The 14,627-nt window shown below is 44.5% G+C and overlaps 5 protein-coding genes across 5 annotated transcripts; 3 read left to right on the top strand and 2 right to left on the bottom strand.

Moving 5' to 3' along the window:
* Positions 1-823: 823 nt before the first annotated feature.
* Positions 824-1,243, top strand: N7509_012028 (uncharacterized protein; the record flags this gene model as incomplete). The annotated part of the gene is made up of 1 exon (XM_056636665.1): positions 824-1,243. One exon carries the CDS (start codon positions 824-826, stop codon positions 1,241-1,243), a length of 420 nt encoding a protein of 139 aa, XP_056482695.1.
* A 485-nt stretch (positions 1,244-1,728) lies between these two features.
* Positions 1,729-2,713, top strand: N7509_012027 (uncharacterized protein; the record flags this gene model as incomplete). The annotated part of the gene is made up of 2 exons (XM_056636664.1): positions 1,729-2,322; positions 2,369-2,713. 2 exons carry the CDS (start codon positions 1,729-1,731, stop codon positions 2,711-2,713), a joined length of 939 nt encoding a protein of 312 aa, XP_056482694.1.
* Positions 2,714-5,640: 2,927 nt separating this feature from the next.
* Positions 5,641-7,611, bottom strand: N7509_012026 (GMC family oxidoreductase; the record flags this gene model as incomplete). Its single annotated transcript, XM_056636663.1, has 1 exon — positions 5,641-7,611. One exon carries the CDS (start codon positions 7,609-7,611, stop codon positions 5,641-5,643), a length of 1,971 nt encoding a protein of 656 aa, XP_056482693.1.
* Positions 7,612-8,965: 1,354 nt separating this feature from the next.
* Positions 8,966-9,448, top strand: N7509_012025 (uncharacterized protein; the record flags this gene model as incomplete). The annotated part of the gene is made up of 1 exon (XM_056636662.1): positions 8,966-9,448. One exon carries the CDS (start codon positions 8,966-8,968, stop codon positions 9,446-9,448), a length of 483 nt encoding a protein of 160 aa, XP_056482692.1.
* A 1,200-nt stretch (positions 9,449-10,648) lies between these two features.
* On the bottom strand, positions 10,649-10,921 carry N7509_012024 (uncharacterized protein; the record flags this gene model as incomplete). Its single annotated transcript, XM_056636661.1, has 1 exon — positions 10,649-10,921. One exon carries the CDS (start codon positions 10,919-10,921, stop codon positions 10,649-10,651), a length of 273 nt encoding a protein of 90 aa, XP_056482691.1.
* Between the last annotated feature and the right edge of the window lie 3,706 nt (positions 10,922-14,627).

Raw genomic sequence — 14,627 nt, 5'->3', positions numbered from 1 at the left:
GTTTCTTGGCTGGTAAGAAAATTACCTCAGCCGGTTAGAAGGAAATGGTCTGATTTCGGAACAACAGGGGAAATTACCACTTCCATGGAAAGCCATTTCTATCTGTCTTCACACACCTTGCGACATCCCTGGTTTTTGAACTTGGTCTCCACAAATCTCTCCAAGCGCCACCACCGATCTTTAATCTAAACGTTTGCCCGATAGCCTCTGGGCTTCGTACTATGGAGGAGCATCGAGCGGCACTCGGCTACTTCTTGATGATATCAGTGTACGCTTCAACATTATTAAGGCCAGGAAGTGACCAAACTAACCTATGTCTAACAGACTTTCTTCAATCGTTCCAGAGATTGAGGCATTTCGTTGGACGCCCCGTATGGAAGAGTCATTCCGAATTTTAGAAGAACGGGAGGAAGTCCCAAACGACAAGATTCTGGTTCATCTAGTTCAAATGCAACTAGTCTTGGAAAAAAATAAATCTAGAAAGACATCGGGTGATTCTGCACCTGGACACGTGGATCCGCCCAAAGACCAGATGGCATTTTTTTTCGGAAATGAAAACCAAGATTTTGGATTCTGCACATCAATATGGTACTTCTCTCTTCTTTTATTTCATTAATCTGCCTCCAGAACATTTCTTTTCTTCAATTTGAATGATCCTCTGATGCTGACTTAAGCCCAAGTCATTCTACTACATCTTCATAATAACGAGCTCGAGATCGCTGTTTCATCCATTTCCTTCGACTCTCACGAGATCACACCATCTCAAAGCCATCGTCTCTACGTAGCTTTTACGTCAGCTCAGACATGGCTTGACATTTTCTTTATGATACCTCCGGCTGAATATGTTGGATTCACGTTTGCCATATTCGCCCAAATCTCTCGCTGTCTGCTAATACTTTATCGAATTGCAACCCTTGGCTCTCCGGCCTGGTATGAAGATCATCTTTTGAAGACAACCAACCCCCTCACTCTCCTTAATCGAATTATTAACAGCCTAGAGCAAGTTCCCATCATTGCCGAGCTTGACAATCGTGAAGATCCCGATGGAGATGTCTTTTCTCGATCGGCCAAACTTCTTCGGTCCTTTCAGCCTGAATGGGAGGCGAAACTTGGTTCCAACCATACGATTTCTGATAATATATCTTCTATGCAAAACGTGGATTGGATGGACTTTTCGGGCGGCTTCGGCGACGATATTATGTACAATGGGTGGTTCATGGAGCTCATGTCTTCTACCTTTTGACGATATTTTGCTTCATGATCTCAGATGTTGAGTGACGTATTTCTTTGAGTTTGTGAATTTAAAAGGAAAGAGACACAAATAGTGGCGACCGATACAAGAAAGAGAGAGAGAGAGGGCGCGCGAAACCATCGAGGTTCTAGATATTGACCGGCCGCCTTAATGCCTGAGACAACTCAACACCAAACGATATTTCTGACGTCACGATGGTTTTTGTATCTTAATTTTCTTTTTTTCTTTTCTTCAATTTAATTTGAGCAAGGTGCAGATATAAATAGATATGTGCTGTCTAGGGGCCAAAGTAACCTTGAAAAGTCCACACGGCCCCTGGAGCGGGGCGGGGCGGTCATCATGTTATCCTTCCAAGGTTCCAACCTTGACACTGACACATACACATGTTTTGTTCCATTACAATAGTATTCATCCGCTAGTGCTCCTTTCAATTGAGTCAAAATTAACTCAAGAGAACAACACTACCAGACACCAAAATGCAAGAGCACAAGCAGGAGCAGCCCCAGGTCAAGGTCCTCACCACCACTGAACTCCTTGAGATCATTCTCCTCCACCTCGACACTCGCACACTCCTCGTCTCAGCCGATCGAGTATGCCAAACCTGGAAAGTCCTCGTTCAGACCTCGCCAGCAATCCAACAAGCACTATTCTTCCGGCCCGTACCCAACCCTAACTCAAAAAAGGCAAAATTGCATGGGCATGCAAAATCAATCTGGAACTCTCTCCTTTCATCCCCCCTTGAAAAGGACACAAACTCAGAGCAAGGAAGTATGAATGAAGAGGAATCTCCATGCACACAACCTATCTACAATTCGCTCTTGGCACAAGCCTTTCCGCCATTCTTCCCCTCAGTCTATGAAGGGAATTTGGTGGCGAACGAGGAGAAAAAGACGAGTCGATTCTCTTTCAAAGACCTTGACATGCTCTCATCCCCTGAAAAGAAAACCGCGTATATGAGAAGAGAAGCCAGCTGGCGAAAGATGCTCCTCCGCCAACCGCCTGTATACGGAGGCGTCGCCATCTTCAAAATGGACCACAACAGAGGCGGGGACAGATATAAATGTTATCAGGTTTGGCCCTCTATACCTCTTTCCTAGATCGTCGCTAAAAGCGCAGCAGGTCTCGCAAAAAACCCTTGGGTTCGATGAGGCCCTAAAAATGGGCCACTTGTTTAGGACCGTCATACGAAATTCCGACATCTACTTTGGCTACTTTGGTGAAACGCGCATCTACTGGTCCGCCTACGTTCCGCCCTGCACGCCCGGCGGCCGCTACCCACCCCAAGACGGGTCATTTTATCCAACGGTGCAAAATGGATTTGCGAAGGCGATTAAGAGATCTGAGATTGTCGTATTTTCGAGAGAGACGGTTCAGGGCTATGTTAATCATGGGGAGGAGATAGAGTTAACCGATGAGGAGAATTTGCGGAAGGAGATTTTTCAAGAATGCGGAAAGAAATGAGCCCAATAATAGTCACTCTCTGATGTCATGCGAGGGGGGGGGGGGGGATAGATGGTGAGGAATTAATTTACTGTGAATAAACAATGATCAGCCAAAACTTCACTTCAAATTAATATTCGCTGTTTCCTAGTATTAAAATGCATATACCAACCATCCCGCCCGCCGGGTACTTTGTAATACAGCAGATATACAGCAAAGATATAGTAGTCATGCCGACAATATTGTCTCTAATATAGCAATTTGAGATAAAGTATTTATATATTACTATCTTTTCTAATACTATATTAAAGAGAATATTATGAGTATACCTCAATAATTATATTTATTTAGAGCTATTATATTCTACTAACTACTACTAATACTACTATTTATATTTATATTTATCAAGTAATAAAGGTGACGGTAAGACTGCCGACTCTGGAAGCGATCGGCTTCCAGAGCCCAACCTGAGTTAGTCCCCCCCGCCGCCCTGAGCTGCTCCCTGAGCGAGCATGAGCAACCCTGATCGACCCCGAGTACTCCCGGAGCTGCTCCCTGAGCACCTTGATCGCTTACCCTGGTAGCTCCGGGCTGGCCCACAACACGGTTCTTTTTTTGTTTGTTTACTTCCTCCGATGATAAGTGCTTTGCTGCCTGCAGTAGCTCCCAGGGGCCCAAGCAAATATATGATCTAATTGTGTACGGTCGATGTTCTCTAGCGCTTGCTTACTCGACTTTATCGCTTATTGACCATAATCCTCTATATTGTAGCAGAAACAAATTCCTCCAATATACTCTCTGACGTAATCTTTTCAACATAGATATATATGCGTTTCTTGGTTGCTGTCTTTAGCTCTATCCTATAGATTGGTTTAGCCCCAGGAACAGTATCCATTCCTTTAGCCTAGGATAAGTTTCTTGACCCTAGGCCGCTATCCACTTATATAAAGAAGCTTACAAAACACTTATTGCCTATCAAATTCTACTTACTGTTGAATCGCTAATTTTATGATTATATCAGACATAAGTTCCTAGGAGCATTTCCTTTTACTGGTATAGCCCAGACAAGCACAGCTCTTAATTAGTTACAATAGCTTACAGTAGATGAGAGCTATAGATCTATTATATAGACTCTTGACCTTAGCTATAGCGACTTATACCTTAAGGAGAGGCCAATTCTTTAACCCTATTGTTTGCTTAGAGTTTAGGACTCAAAAAGCATAACAATAAAAAGAATTATAAGAAGCCAGAGTTATCCCCTTCATAAATTTATGATATACTATCTTTATTTAAAGTCCGTATCCTTATACTCCTACTTTTCTGGCTGTATAGCTCCTTAATCAAATCGCTTAAATCTCCTATTAGTATAGTTGTAATGGTTACTAAGTTGTCAGGCTAGAGACCTGTGACTAGGCAAGGAATCGGACGGGTAACGAAGGGGTTGATTGGTCGTCGATACATAGACTGATTCTTGAAGAGATCAAGAATCTCAGAATATCTGTGGGGTCTTATATAGACGAGTGCTCGGGTGGGTATCGATACGCGAACGACTCAGAGGGGATTCGTCCGCGGACCCTGCCCAGCTGCGACCTGCGAGACTATCTAGTTAGCTAGTTAACGAGTTAGTGTAATGGGGATTTCCGCTCTCAACATCGGCATCCTAGCGTCATGTGACTGAGGCCTTAGCAACAAGGCTACCGTTTTGTTTCGTGAGATTAAGTAGCGTTCGTTCCATAGTATCAATTCAACAACTAGGTTCCCCTTAATGAAAATGTTTTCCTGGGGCTGATGAGGTTGCGGTATCGGTATACTGCTCATGAAAGGTTCTATTGATTGTTCTATCAATCCTCTGCAACGTCACGCTTTGCCTATCTCGTTCCTGCACTCTGCGAGTGTGGTGGTGTTGTCTCTTCGCGATCGACCCGTCTGCCAACGCAGATAGCCTACGAGCATTCCCATCTTACATTAGTTAAATAGGATGTGTGTGCCTTACATACAAGGCATCAACATCAAGCACCAAACAGATCATGTGAATCGTAACACCGACATGTTGAGATCAATATCAAGAAAGAACAGGGCGAATATCTATAGTGCCATTCGGCACTTGATACCTTCGCCGAGTTTTATTGCAAATTTAATCCTAACAACATTCCCTACTTATATTATCAGCTACATGAGGCATATGACTCAAATTTAAATCATCGTACGGAACCGGAGCCGCTGCCATGGTGTTCTATATTGTTGTCTTCAGTTCCTCCTGGTTGATTATTCCTTTTATTTATCCGACCGAGATTTTCCCGGCATGACTACGCGCTAAGGGCAACGTTTTCGGCGTCGCGGGTTAGGCAATCGGCTACGGCCCTGGATCGCTGCTCGTCCCGGTCATGTTTTCCCGGTATCCACGAGAAGGTTACTTCTATCCTTCCTGTCTCATGTTTCCATTTCTGACTTATTTTTTCTCCACCTTGTTCGCCTATATCCCCATAATCTACTGTTTCTTCCCCGAGACTGCCGGCCGCACGCTCGAGCAGATTGACTTCCTGTTTGCTAGCAAGAGCCCCTTCGTGTGGGATAAGGAGGAGTTTGCCAAGCGCATGGCTCAATTCAATGCTCAAATTCGAAGATGGAGGCTGAGAACGGTGGATATACGGGCGACGAGAAGAGATGCGAGAAGCTTTTAGAGAAGGTCTGATCGGGGAGATGGCTGGTCGCTAGCCAAACTGTCCATGATTGTTGTACAATGGTCTTGCTGGTCAGCACGTCTTTTATCTAAGAAGTGATATGACGGATCATGCTTATGTATCAAAACGAGCTATATACTTGTATATATGGAAATGTATATCATTCTTCTCTGAGACGAATTTGCGTTGGAATATGATCAGTCGCACGTACTCTCCGATGAGATCTGCCAGACTATGGCTGCCACCTATGTCTGGCACTGAGGCGCTTCAGACATGGCGGGTCTCGCTAATGTCTTCAAGAATAACATCAGTCGCCTTCTCACTGATCATAAAGATGGGAAGGACAATAAAGAATCCAGGAATGCGCGGAAAGACAGATGCATCAACTATTCGCAGGTTTCTCATGCCGCGAACACGAAAGCGAGAATCAAGAACGGCGTTTGGGTCATCGTCTGGCCCTATAGGGCATGTGCATGAAGCATGATGGCCCCACGACTCATTCCTGATAAACTGCTTCACCTGCTCTACAGAAGAGACTTCATATCCCGGTGTCTGCTCTTCAGGAGGCTTGTTGTCGAACAGTGGGGTCTTGTCCATAATGCGGCGCGCGAAGCTGACACCTTCGGCAACGGCGTTGAGGTCCCGCTCGGATGCCTCTGTCGCGGCTGCACTCATGCCAAAGTAATTGAAATTGATATCAGGCATGTCCCGAGGATCGGCTGACTCGAGCTTAACAGTTCCCTCGCGGTTACGCGTGTGAGCCTTTAGTACGGCCCACGTGAAATGTTTCTTGTCAAATGTGGCGCGTTCAGAATGCCCAGGATAGTAGCCTTCGAAGAGGGTAGGTCCACCGAAGATAAAGAGATCAGGGTCCCCATCAGCATATCTGGACTTCTTTGTCATGCCAATATTAAGTCCATTTGATAGATAGGGTCCACACTGGTGCGTCCACTCTTTAAGGGCTGGGTCCCCTGGCTTCCCGAATGTGCATTCTGCTATGGTTTGGAAGTCATCCTGTACTTTGCTGATGACGGGGACCTCGTAGCGATCCTGGAGATTGGTGCCAACGCCCTGCAAATCTTTAACAACAGGAATTCCAAACCTCTCTAACTCGTCTGTCGGGCCGACACCGCTCAGCTTGAGGAGCTGTGGTGTGTTAAAAGCTCCCGCCGCAAGGATGACCTCTCGAGAGACGAGGACGCGGTGCTTTGTGCCGGCGGCGGATAAACTTGACCGTGGATCAGCCTTGTACATACTGCTGCCTTCGAGGAACTCGACACCAATTGCTTTGGGCATGACAGTATTCTCCTCGAAAAGCACACGTGTAGCGAGGCAGTTTGTCCTGATATGCAGAGGATACTCCCTAGCCGTATTTACGAGAAAGTCTCGAGTGCCGCTTCGCTTTGCCTGATTCTTGGACAGGGGTATATGATAGATGCCTTCAGTCACATCCCGATAAGGATCACTGGAATTCACGTCCCGCTGCAGGAGTCCAACGAGTTGGGAAACTTTCTCGGGGATTAGTCCGAGAATAGTATTTCCCATAGCAGTAGCAGCAGAAGTGAGGATAGAAAGAAACTTAGAATCCCGCAGGGTTAACTCCAGATCAGCGCGGCTCGTATGCAGCCAACCGGTGAAGCCGTGACCAGAGCTACCACTTGGAAGATACTCGCAGTGTTCCAGGCGCCTGAAATACTGGCGCATATTCTTCGGGTCCCACGAAGTGTCGCCGGTGAGATTGGCGATGTTTGACCAATCACTCTCGTGCGGATAGATGGCGATCAGAGCATTATGTGCCGAACAGCCACCTAGCGTTCCTGCGCGCGGGTAGAGGATGCCTTTCGGTTTTGATCCGCTTGGTGGATTCAGTCCGACATAGAGTGTTCCCGCGGTTGTCTCCCAAGTCATTTTCGAGTCTTGCCGTGCAACGGTCTCATCCGCATAATGTTTGACGAAATAGTCCCAACGCATCTTCTCGTCCTCTGTAGACAGGAAATGAAAGCCTGGAACCTGCTGGTGGATGTTGGATCCCTGATCATCCCCTGCTTCGAGCAGGAGAACTTTATGGCCGTTCCGGGCGAGATTCGCGGCCAACGGTCCACCGCCGGCGCCTGAACCAACTACGACATAGTTGTAATTGTCAAGTGTGTCGACTGCCTCCTCGGGAAGCGTGTCATTGTCCACACTTTTGGCGCTTACAGCTGGCCCGGGCGCGCTGGTTGTGAAATGTTCGCTCATGGCTACATGCGCAAACTCAGAAGTTTCTTTTTGACGAGCCGCAGATCTTCAGGTTTAGTCTGCGAGTGTGTTTTAAAACCTTTGTCAGTGTAGAATAAGGCTGACCAAAAAAAAATAGAGCGCGTCATCCTCGCTAAAAAACTAGTACAAAATGAAGTAATTATTACCCTACGGTTCAATTGAGGAATTAATGGACGAATTATATTCCAGGTAGCCCAGTATCACTGCACACGGAAACGTTCCAGACTACTATAGTACCGTCATCGTTGTGGTGCAAATCAGAGGAAGATTATGAATTTTTATTTATTTTAATTCTTTAGGACAGTAGATTGAGGCTTTGTATACAATTTTTAGAAGTCCACGTTCGATGGCTAATAAATATAAAGATCAACGATTGTCAAAGAGCTCCAAAAGCTTTAAAAACTCCATATACTGTATCTCAGTGTTGTATCAACAATAGTAATCATCTTAGGATACTTATGATGCTCTGATGGTTGCTGGTGTGGAGGATATATAACAAATTTACATACCATACAGAAGAATAAGATGATCGCCTGCTCCTAGCATGACTAAATGTTTCTTTACCATGAAATAATTATATTACTTTGCTCACCTTCGCCTCTCTTTATTCTCAGCAGTAGCACTGACAATAGCATCAATGTATAGCTACATACACGCCGCCTCTAGGGCAGCCTTGATGTTTTTGAGTTAAAGACGACTGATATGAGCTGGTAACAATCCAAATTCACAATGGTCATACCGCTGGTGATTTTTTAAAGACCCTTGGAATTCATAATATAGCTGCTAAAGGTATGTTGGAATCAATCTTCTTCGACAAATAGCCTTTCTCCATCCGACTTATTGGTCTGAGAGAAAGGCTAACCGCATTTGCCACCGCCACCTAGAGCATACGGAGAAGCTTTCCGCTTAGTTTCTATGTACGTAGGACAAAGCTAATTTTTCTATTCGACTTGATTGGTCTGAGACAAAAGTCAACCGCATTTGCCACCGCCATCCCCATAGAGCTTTATGCTTAGTTCTATGCGACCCAGGACAGAATTTCTGGATCTAAGAAAAATACCTCCAAGAGGATTTAGATCCTAATCTAGAGCGTCGGTGACGCTACTGCGTCGTGTATTATCTTCTTTGTATGACTTGATATGACATCAAGTATAATGAATACTGCACATATATTCAGCCCCCAACAGTACCCATTTCGGCATTATTCCTCCTCTCTCATATCGAACAACTACTCATACAGCCATTTAATTTTGAGTTAATCTGTCATACGTCATCTGCAGATCAGATATCAACTTTTCCACAACAGACAACAAATTAAGCAAATTTTTACGCCATGATTCGTGCTCCTCGCATCTTGCCAACTGATCCAGCAATACTGCTGATGGAAGGTGGCCCTGCTACGATTCAGCCGCAGCATTCCCATCGCCCCGGTATGTACGACGATCCTGGTGCTATTACACAAGGCACCTCGCAAATTGAAGTGATTGATCTGAACGTCCCACCGAGTGGCTCCGGTTGCGTGGATTGCGAAGCTACCAATAAATGGTGGTTCCATCTACGTCGTTGTGCCAAGTGTGGACATATTGGCTGCTGTGACTCGTCTCCATCACAGCATGCCTCCAAACATGTTATGTCGACGGGACATCCTGTTGTTCGCAGCTTTGAGCCTGGCGAGGATTGGTTCTTTGATTACCGCACGGAGGAAACATTTCTGGGGCCACCCTTGCAGCCGCCATTACACCATCCAGTCAGTCAGCCAGTACCTGGGCCCAAAGGAAGGGTGCCACGGGACTGGGAAGCCCACTTGCATCTATGATGAACGTGTTTTTAAAAGTCGGTATTTAGAGGTCAAGTTTTGTCCTTTGTCCCTCCTTTGTTTCATTGTATTGCAAGACCTTATGATGCCTTTTTTCTCCTCTCCTCTTTAGCTGTATTCTCAGTATCCTTCTTGTAACTCTAGAATGTATCATCTTGACTCCTTCTTCCTTTCTAAGAGGATACGAGCCCGGCGGTTCACTGCTAGTAGGATCTCACCGTCCTATTAGCATCCTGAGTTTCGTCGGGTTTACCAGGAACCTCCCATGTATGCCACTTGATGCAGCCCCTCATAACGTGGGTAACGACGGTATGAGATACGCTGCCGTTATGCTAGCAACTGCTACATCACAGTTTTGGGACACCGTGCGAAATTTCAGATGTTGCAGCTTTCGCCTGGAGGAGCATGTTTATCTTATTACATGATTCGGTCTAGATCCGGAGACGCAGAAACCCGAGGAACATATTTCGACGAATATGGTCATAAAAGGGGGATGACTTTCCGCTGTCTGCTCTTTGTGTTTGCGCCCGACCCCTCACAAGATACTTGACATTGAATATGTGATCCTACTCTGTATCCTTGGTGAAGCTTCCTTTTTTTGTTTGCCCCTTCTTGAAGTAGATGCATACAGAAAGCTAGACGAGCAAGACATATTGACAGCCAATCAAAATTTAAGGGCCGCGTTCCAAGTTCAAATGCGGCTCATCGACTCATAGTCCTTGGGTATTTGTGAAGGCCTTGCTAGCGCTTTCCCTTTCCGACCTTTTGATGTCTAGTTAGTGGGTTGGTGGGAGTGAGACGTAGAGATGATTTCTGTGAAGAAATGTAGTGAATTGTACTTTATTCGCCGCCGTCTCACGGCCATCGTGAAAAAGCTGATCTCACTGTACCCATATTTGCTAGATCTAGTCTTCTTGTAAAGAGACGAGTTGGCCATTGAGACGCCGAAGCATCTGCCCCCTACCGTGCTGCGATGGCGCTGCAGCCACTGCATCCATAGAAGTGTATCTATCCATAAGACCATATTCCGCAAACGCTTAAACAAGCTGTCTGTATCTTTGTCTCTCCTCATTACTGGATTGTGTGCATACACGAAAACAGACGAGCTTCTGTTCCTTAAATGAACCAAACAACCTTATTTCCTTGTTCGATCTCTTAGGTTGGCTAGTCAGTAGTTACTCATCAATCACTTAGTATAGATTACTCACTTTCGTCCCTCACGGTAACATCCTTATTAGCATCGAATTCCACATCCTCTGATAGCTGCCAGGGCCTTTCACAATAGACCTCATAAGGTCCAACACAGATAATCTTTCCAGTGAAATTTCTTTTGGTCTCTCCAGGGCAAAGCAAAATCGAAGATTCATCCGTATCTTTTTCATCGCTGAGTGTCAACCTCACATCGGCTTCTTCCGATATGGTGATATTGTTATTGACAAATCTTGCCGTATGCGTGGTGGAATGAATATTCATGCTTGGCATAAGAATATAAGGGCTCGATGAGGTTGTGTTGAATGCAGTGTCTCTTCATAAAATCCCATAGATTCGGCTAATGTTGTTATCTGACCTCATGTCAAGTAGTTATATATTGCGATTGCTGATATGACGTCATGGTATCAGCTGCATCCGTCTTTATATCCATGGGTTCCGTAAAGTCATAAGTCATTAGTTAAGTCAGTTAATTATTTAGTTAATGGATCAATGACTAATATCATTTAGACTTTCAACTTACCATTTATCACTTTACCAAGGTCCGGAAACCCAACGAATGCTTTTTTTCTTATGACAGTGTAACGGCGAGTACTGAGGGACAGGCTAGAGACCTATGACTAGGCAAGACCTCGGATGGAACCCAAAAGGAATAAGGATAGATTCAATCAATAATATAAAAGGTAGCAGAGACTGACTCTTGAAGAAACTTCAAGAACAAATGAAATCACATTAAGTTAAGTTTTTTCTGAATAGTAGAATACCCCTTCCCTACCTGTCTCAATGCCAGTTCTTTCTGGCAGTTTGACCGTAAACTGCTTCATTGTCTACCAATATTACGGCAAAGAAACAGCCCATTTCACGGCTTTGCTTTCGCTGCTTGTTTTGAGTAGTTGCAATTATCTTTGTTATAATCTTGATCGTCACTTTGGGTGGTTTGGGACTGAGGAGCATCCGATGTGGTTTCATTGGCGGTATCCGGTGATTTGGGTTTTTGGGTATCAGAATGGTTTGTTGATATTTACTGATGAGTCAAAGGAAGTTGGTTAGGATGGGAATGTAGCTTTGGGAGTTTTCGGACCTTAGGCCATAAAGGATGGATAAAGGGGCAAGGTATAGAGGGGAACACGAGAAAGTTGAGACATAAGCGCAAAACTTTATAGGAACGGTGAATTCGGTCGTCAACCTCAGAAAGGACTCGGAGAGTGAAGGCGTGGTTTATTTGTAAAAATTTGTGCCTCTGTCCTGGTATAGTAGGCCCATCTTAATAGACTACTTATGGGTGAAAGACATATACCCAATTGGAGTTGATCTTTTGCTTTTCTAGTCAGAATCTCCAGGTTAACAATTCACCCTCATCGACTGACCAGGCTCCTCTACTTTCTGCCTTTTGCTTTTGTTTGTCTTGTTGACAAACGCATTCTGTTTACGTTGTTGACGTGCGGTCCGGATGAGCATTTCCTGCCTCAGGCATCAAGCTTACCTCCGTTTGTAGTCGCATATTCGCATATTCCCATGCATCGCCACTTCCTGCTTCTGAGCTTCCGTCAATCTCCCTCTCAATACCCTGTATTTCTTCTTCCCCAGAGTATGGTGGATTACATTCCAAAAGTATATGGGTCTCGCAGTGCTAGCAACATCGACGTACCGGCACCTGCCCCATACCCTGGGCCAAGAGGTATTATTGCCGCAACATTTCCTGAGTAACAATGCATGGCACAAACAACGTTATCGATCATTATCGCCCAGGCCTGTGCTATCTCCCTACTTTGTACGTCGCTCGATGCATTTCGTCGCCTGATGTCGTCAAATATAAGTGTCAGGACTCATCACTTACATTTCACATGGCTGATATCTATAGAATCACCGAGACAAATCTTGAAAACCTCCGCGGGGTTGTCCAGCTTCTGAACATTCTTCGGGGGCGGGCGGTTTGACCATTATCGAAACATTTGCATTCTGTACCGCAACATCAACCCTTCGCTTCCCAAGATCTGAAGAACAACCATAACAGTCGGTCGATGGTATTTCAAAACCAAACACCCAGCCATTCCCAACCTCAGCGCCATCTTTATCTCACGCGGTGGCACAAACTCTATCACCCGGGCTAATCCTATACTGCCGGCGCAGGAGTGCTGGAAATCGACAGAGCAATGATCGAATCGGACAACAGCCAGTCTGAGGGGGATATGTAGGGCGAAAAAAGGAGAGTTGAAGCAATTCGATGGAAGGATACACGTTCTTCTTCAACTGTACGGTCATCCTTTAGTCCTCATAAAGCAGCCTTTGGATCCGTCGTCAACTTACATCCTCCGATACAGTAAATAGTACTGCCAGTCGATCCGTTCAAGGCCTACTGTTTTACTTATAGAGCCACATCCACAGCCCTAACAGTGGGGGGGAGACTGCCTAGACCTCTTCGTCTTGAGCCACTCCCCCTGATTTCCAATTCCGATTCCATTTCCATCCTTATGTTAACATCCTCGCACCCACTACTGCAAATCAAAATGGCGGACAAGTTCACCTCTCTAACTCCCGCCGGCAAGCAACAGCCAACGATATTTAGCTCCACCTTTCTACTGTCTCTCCAAGCCCTCCTGGCGGGTCTACTGGCCTATCTGGTTCTCTTCACCCATGCCAAGTACCCAGGAGAGGCCCCAATATGGATCATCAGAAAGTTCTCGATTGTCGTCTGCTTCCTTGTATTTCACGCCGCTTTGTCGGTGATAGCATTAAGTGGGTGGGGGAGATAAGAAATCAATAGGAAGACCTCCCGTTACTGTAGAACCAGTGGCAACTTTGCATAGATTTAGATTCATAAGCCAGTTCCATCATTTTAAGTTGACTTGATATATATTATTCATACCCTTTTAAAAGCCCAGAATACGCCACACAATGTGCCTCTATTATCTTATAAACTAAGTATTGTGTCCAACTTGATCACCTACTATACTCTGAATACTATAGTTCAAGGATAGCTTTTAACTACTACGCCAGAATACTGGAAATAGCCGACCGTGCTTTCTTTCCAGAACCCTACAGCTTCGATACAACCCGTAAGGAAATTATCGAATCCTCACTTCGGGCTCTGTTTATACTTTCGCCAGTAATGCTTGATGAACGTCTTCAGCTCTGAGAAGAACTTCTCAATAGGATTTAAATTAGGTAAATAAGGCAGCAGATATATTAGCTTTACTCTAGCATTAGTATATATCTGTTTGATCTAGTTAGAATAGTAGAAGGATGTATTATCTATAATAATTATAGATTTTGGTTCTAGCTACCTTCTATAGTACTAAAGAAGTTGCTCAATAAAATCTTCGAATACAGCCGTATTAGTTAAGCCCTGAATACTTAAGAAAGCACAATGCCGTCTTATACGTATATAGGCAAGATCTAGTATTGCTAGTTACGATAGAATTTAGAAATCTATAGTAACGTCTAACCTAGCAGATACTATCTGTAATAGAGGCCTATTTGCAAGAAACAAGTGCATTGAATACGCGATACTAAGTGTGGAGAAGAGTTGAAAACAGTAGGTGAGGCCTTGCAGATAGGCTGCGATGATCGCACTAGGCCCAAAAGGGAAGTAGGCCTGATCCAGAGTGTTACACTATCTAGTATATCTAGAACTAATCTGTTTATTATATTCTGACTTATCTATATAGACTAGATAGTATAACTTAAAGTCTAATATATTATAGAGATAGAAATCTTATAAATTAGTACTCTGTTTCTTTGCTCTTTATTAAGCTATCTTTTTAATTAGCCAACTGAAGTAAGAGCCTGCTTTAGGCTAGAACTTATCGTCTAAGTATAAAACTTATCCTATAGAAAGAGAATTATCTTATCTATGTATAATCTAGACTTCTTAAGAAAATGATTATACAGAGTTTATATTATTAATAGTGTAATAAAGATGACGGTAACACTGCCGCCTCAGGAAGCGATTGGCTCCCGGAGCCCAACC

The sequence above is a fragment of the Penicillium cosmopolitanum genome (genome assembly GCF_028827165.1).
Source record: "Penicillium cosmopolitanum strain IBT 29677 chromosome Unknown utg000011l:1.0-3548175.0:1.0-3550911.0, whole genome shotgun sequence".
NCBI classification, from domain to species: domain Eukaryota; kingdom Fungi; phylum Ascomycota; class Eurotiomycetes; order Eurotiales; family Aspergillaceae; genus Penicillium; species Penicillium cosmopolitanum.
The sequence above is the reverse complement of the archived record's forward strand: the minus strand, read 5'-3'. Positions and strand labels throughout refer to the sequence as shown.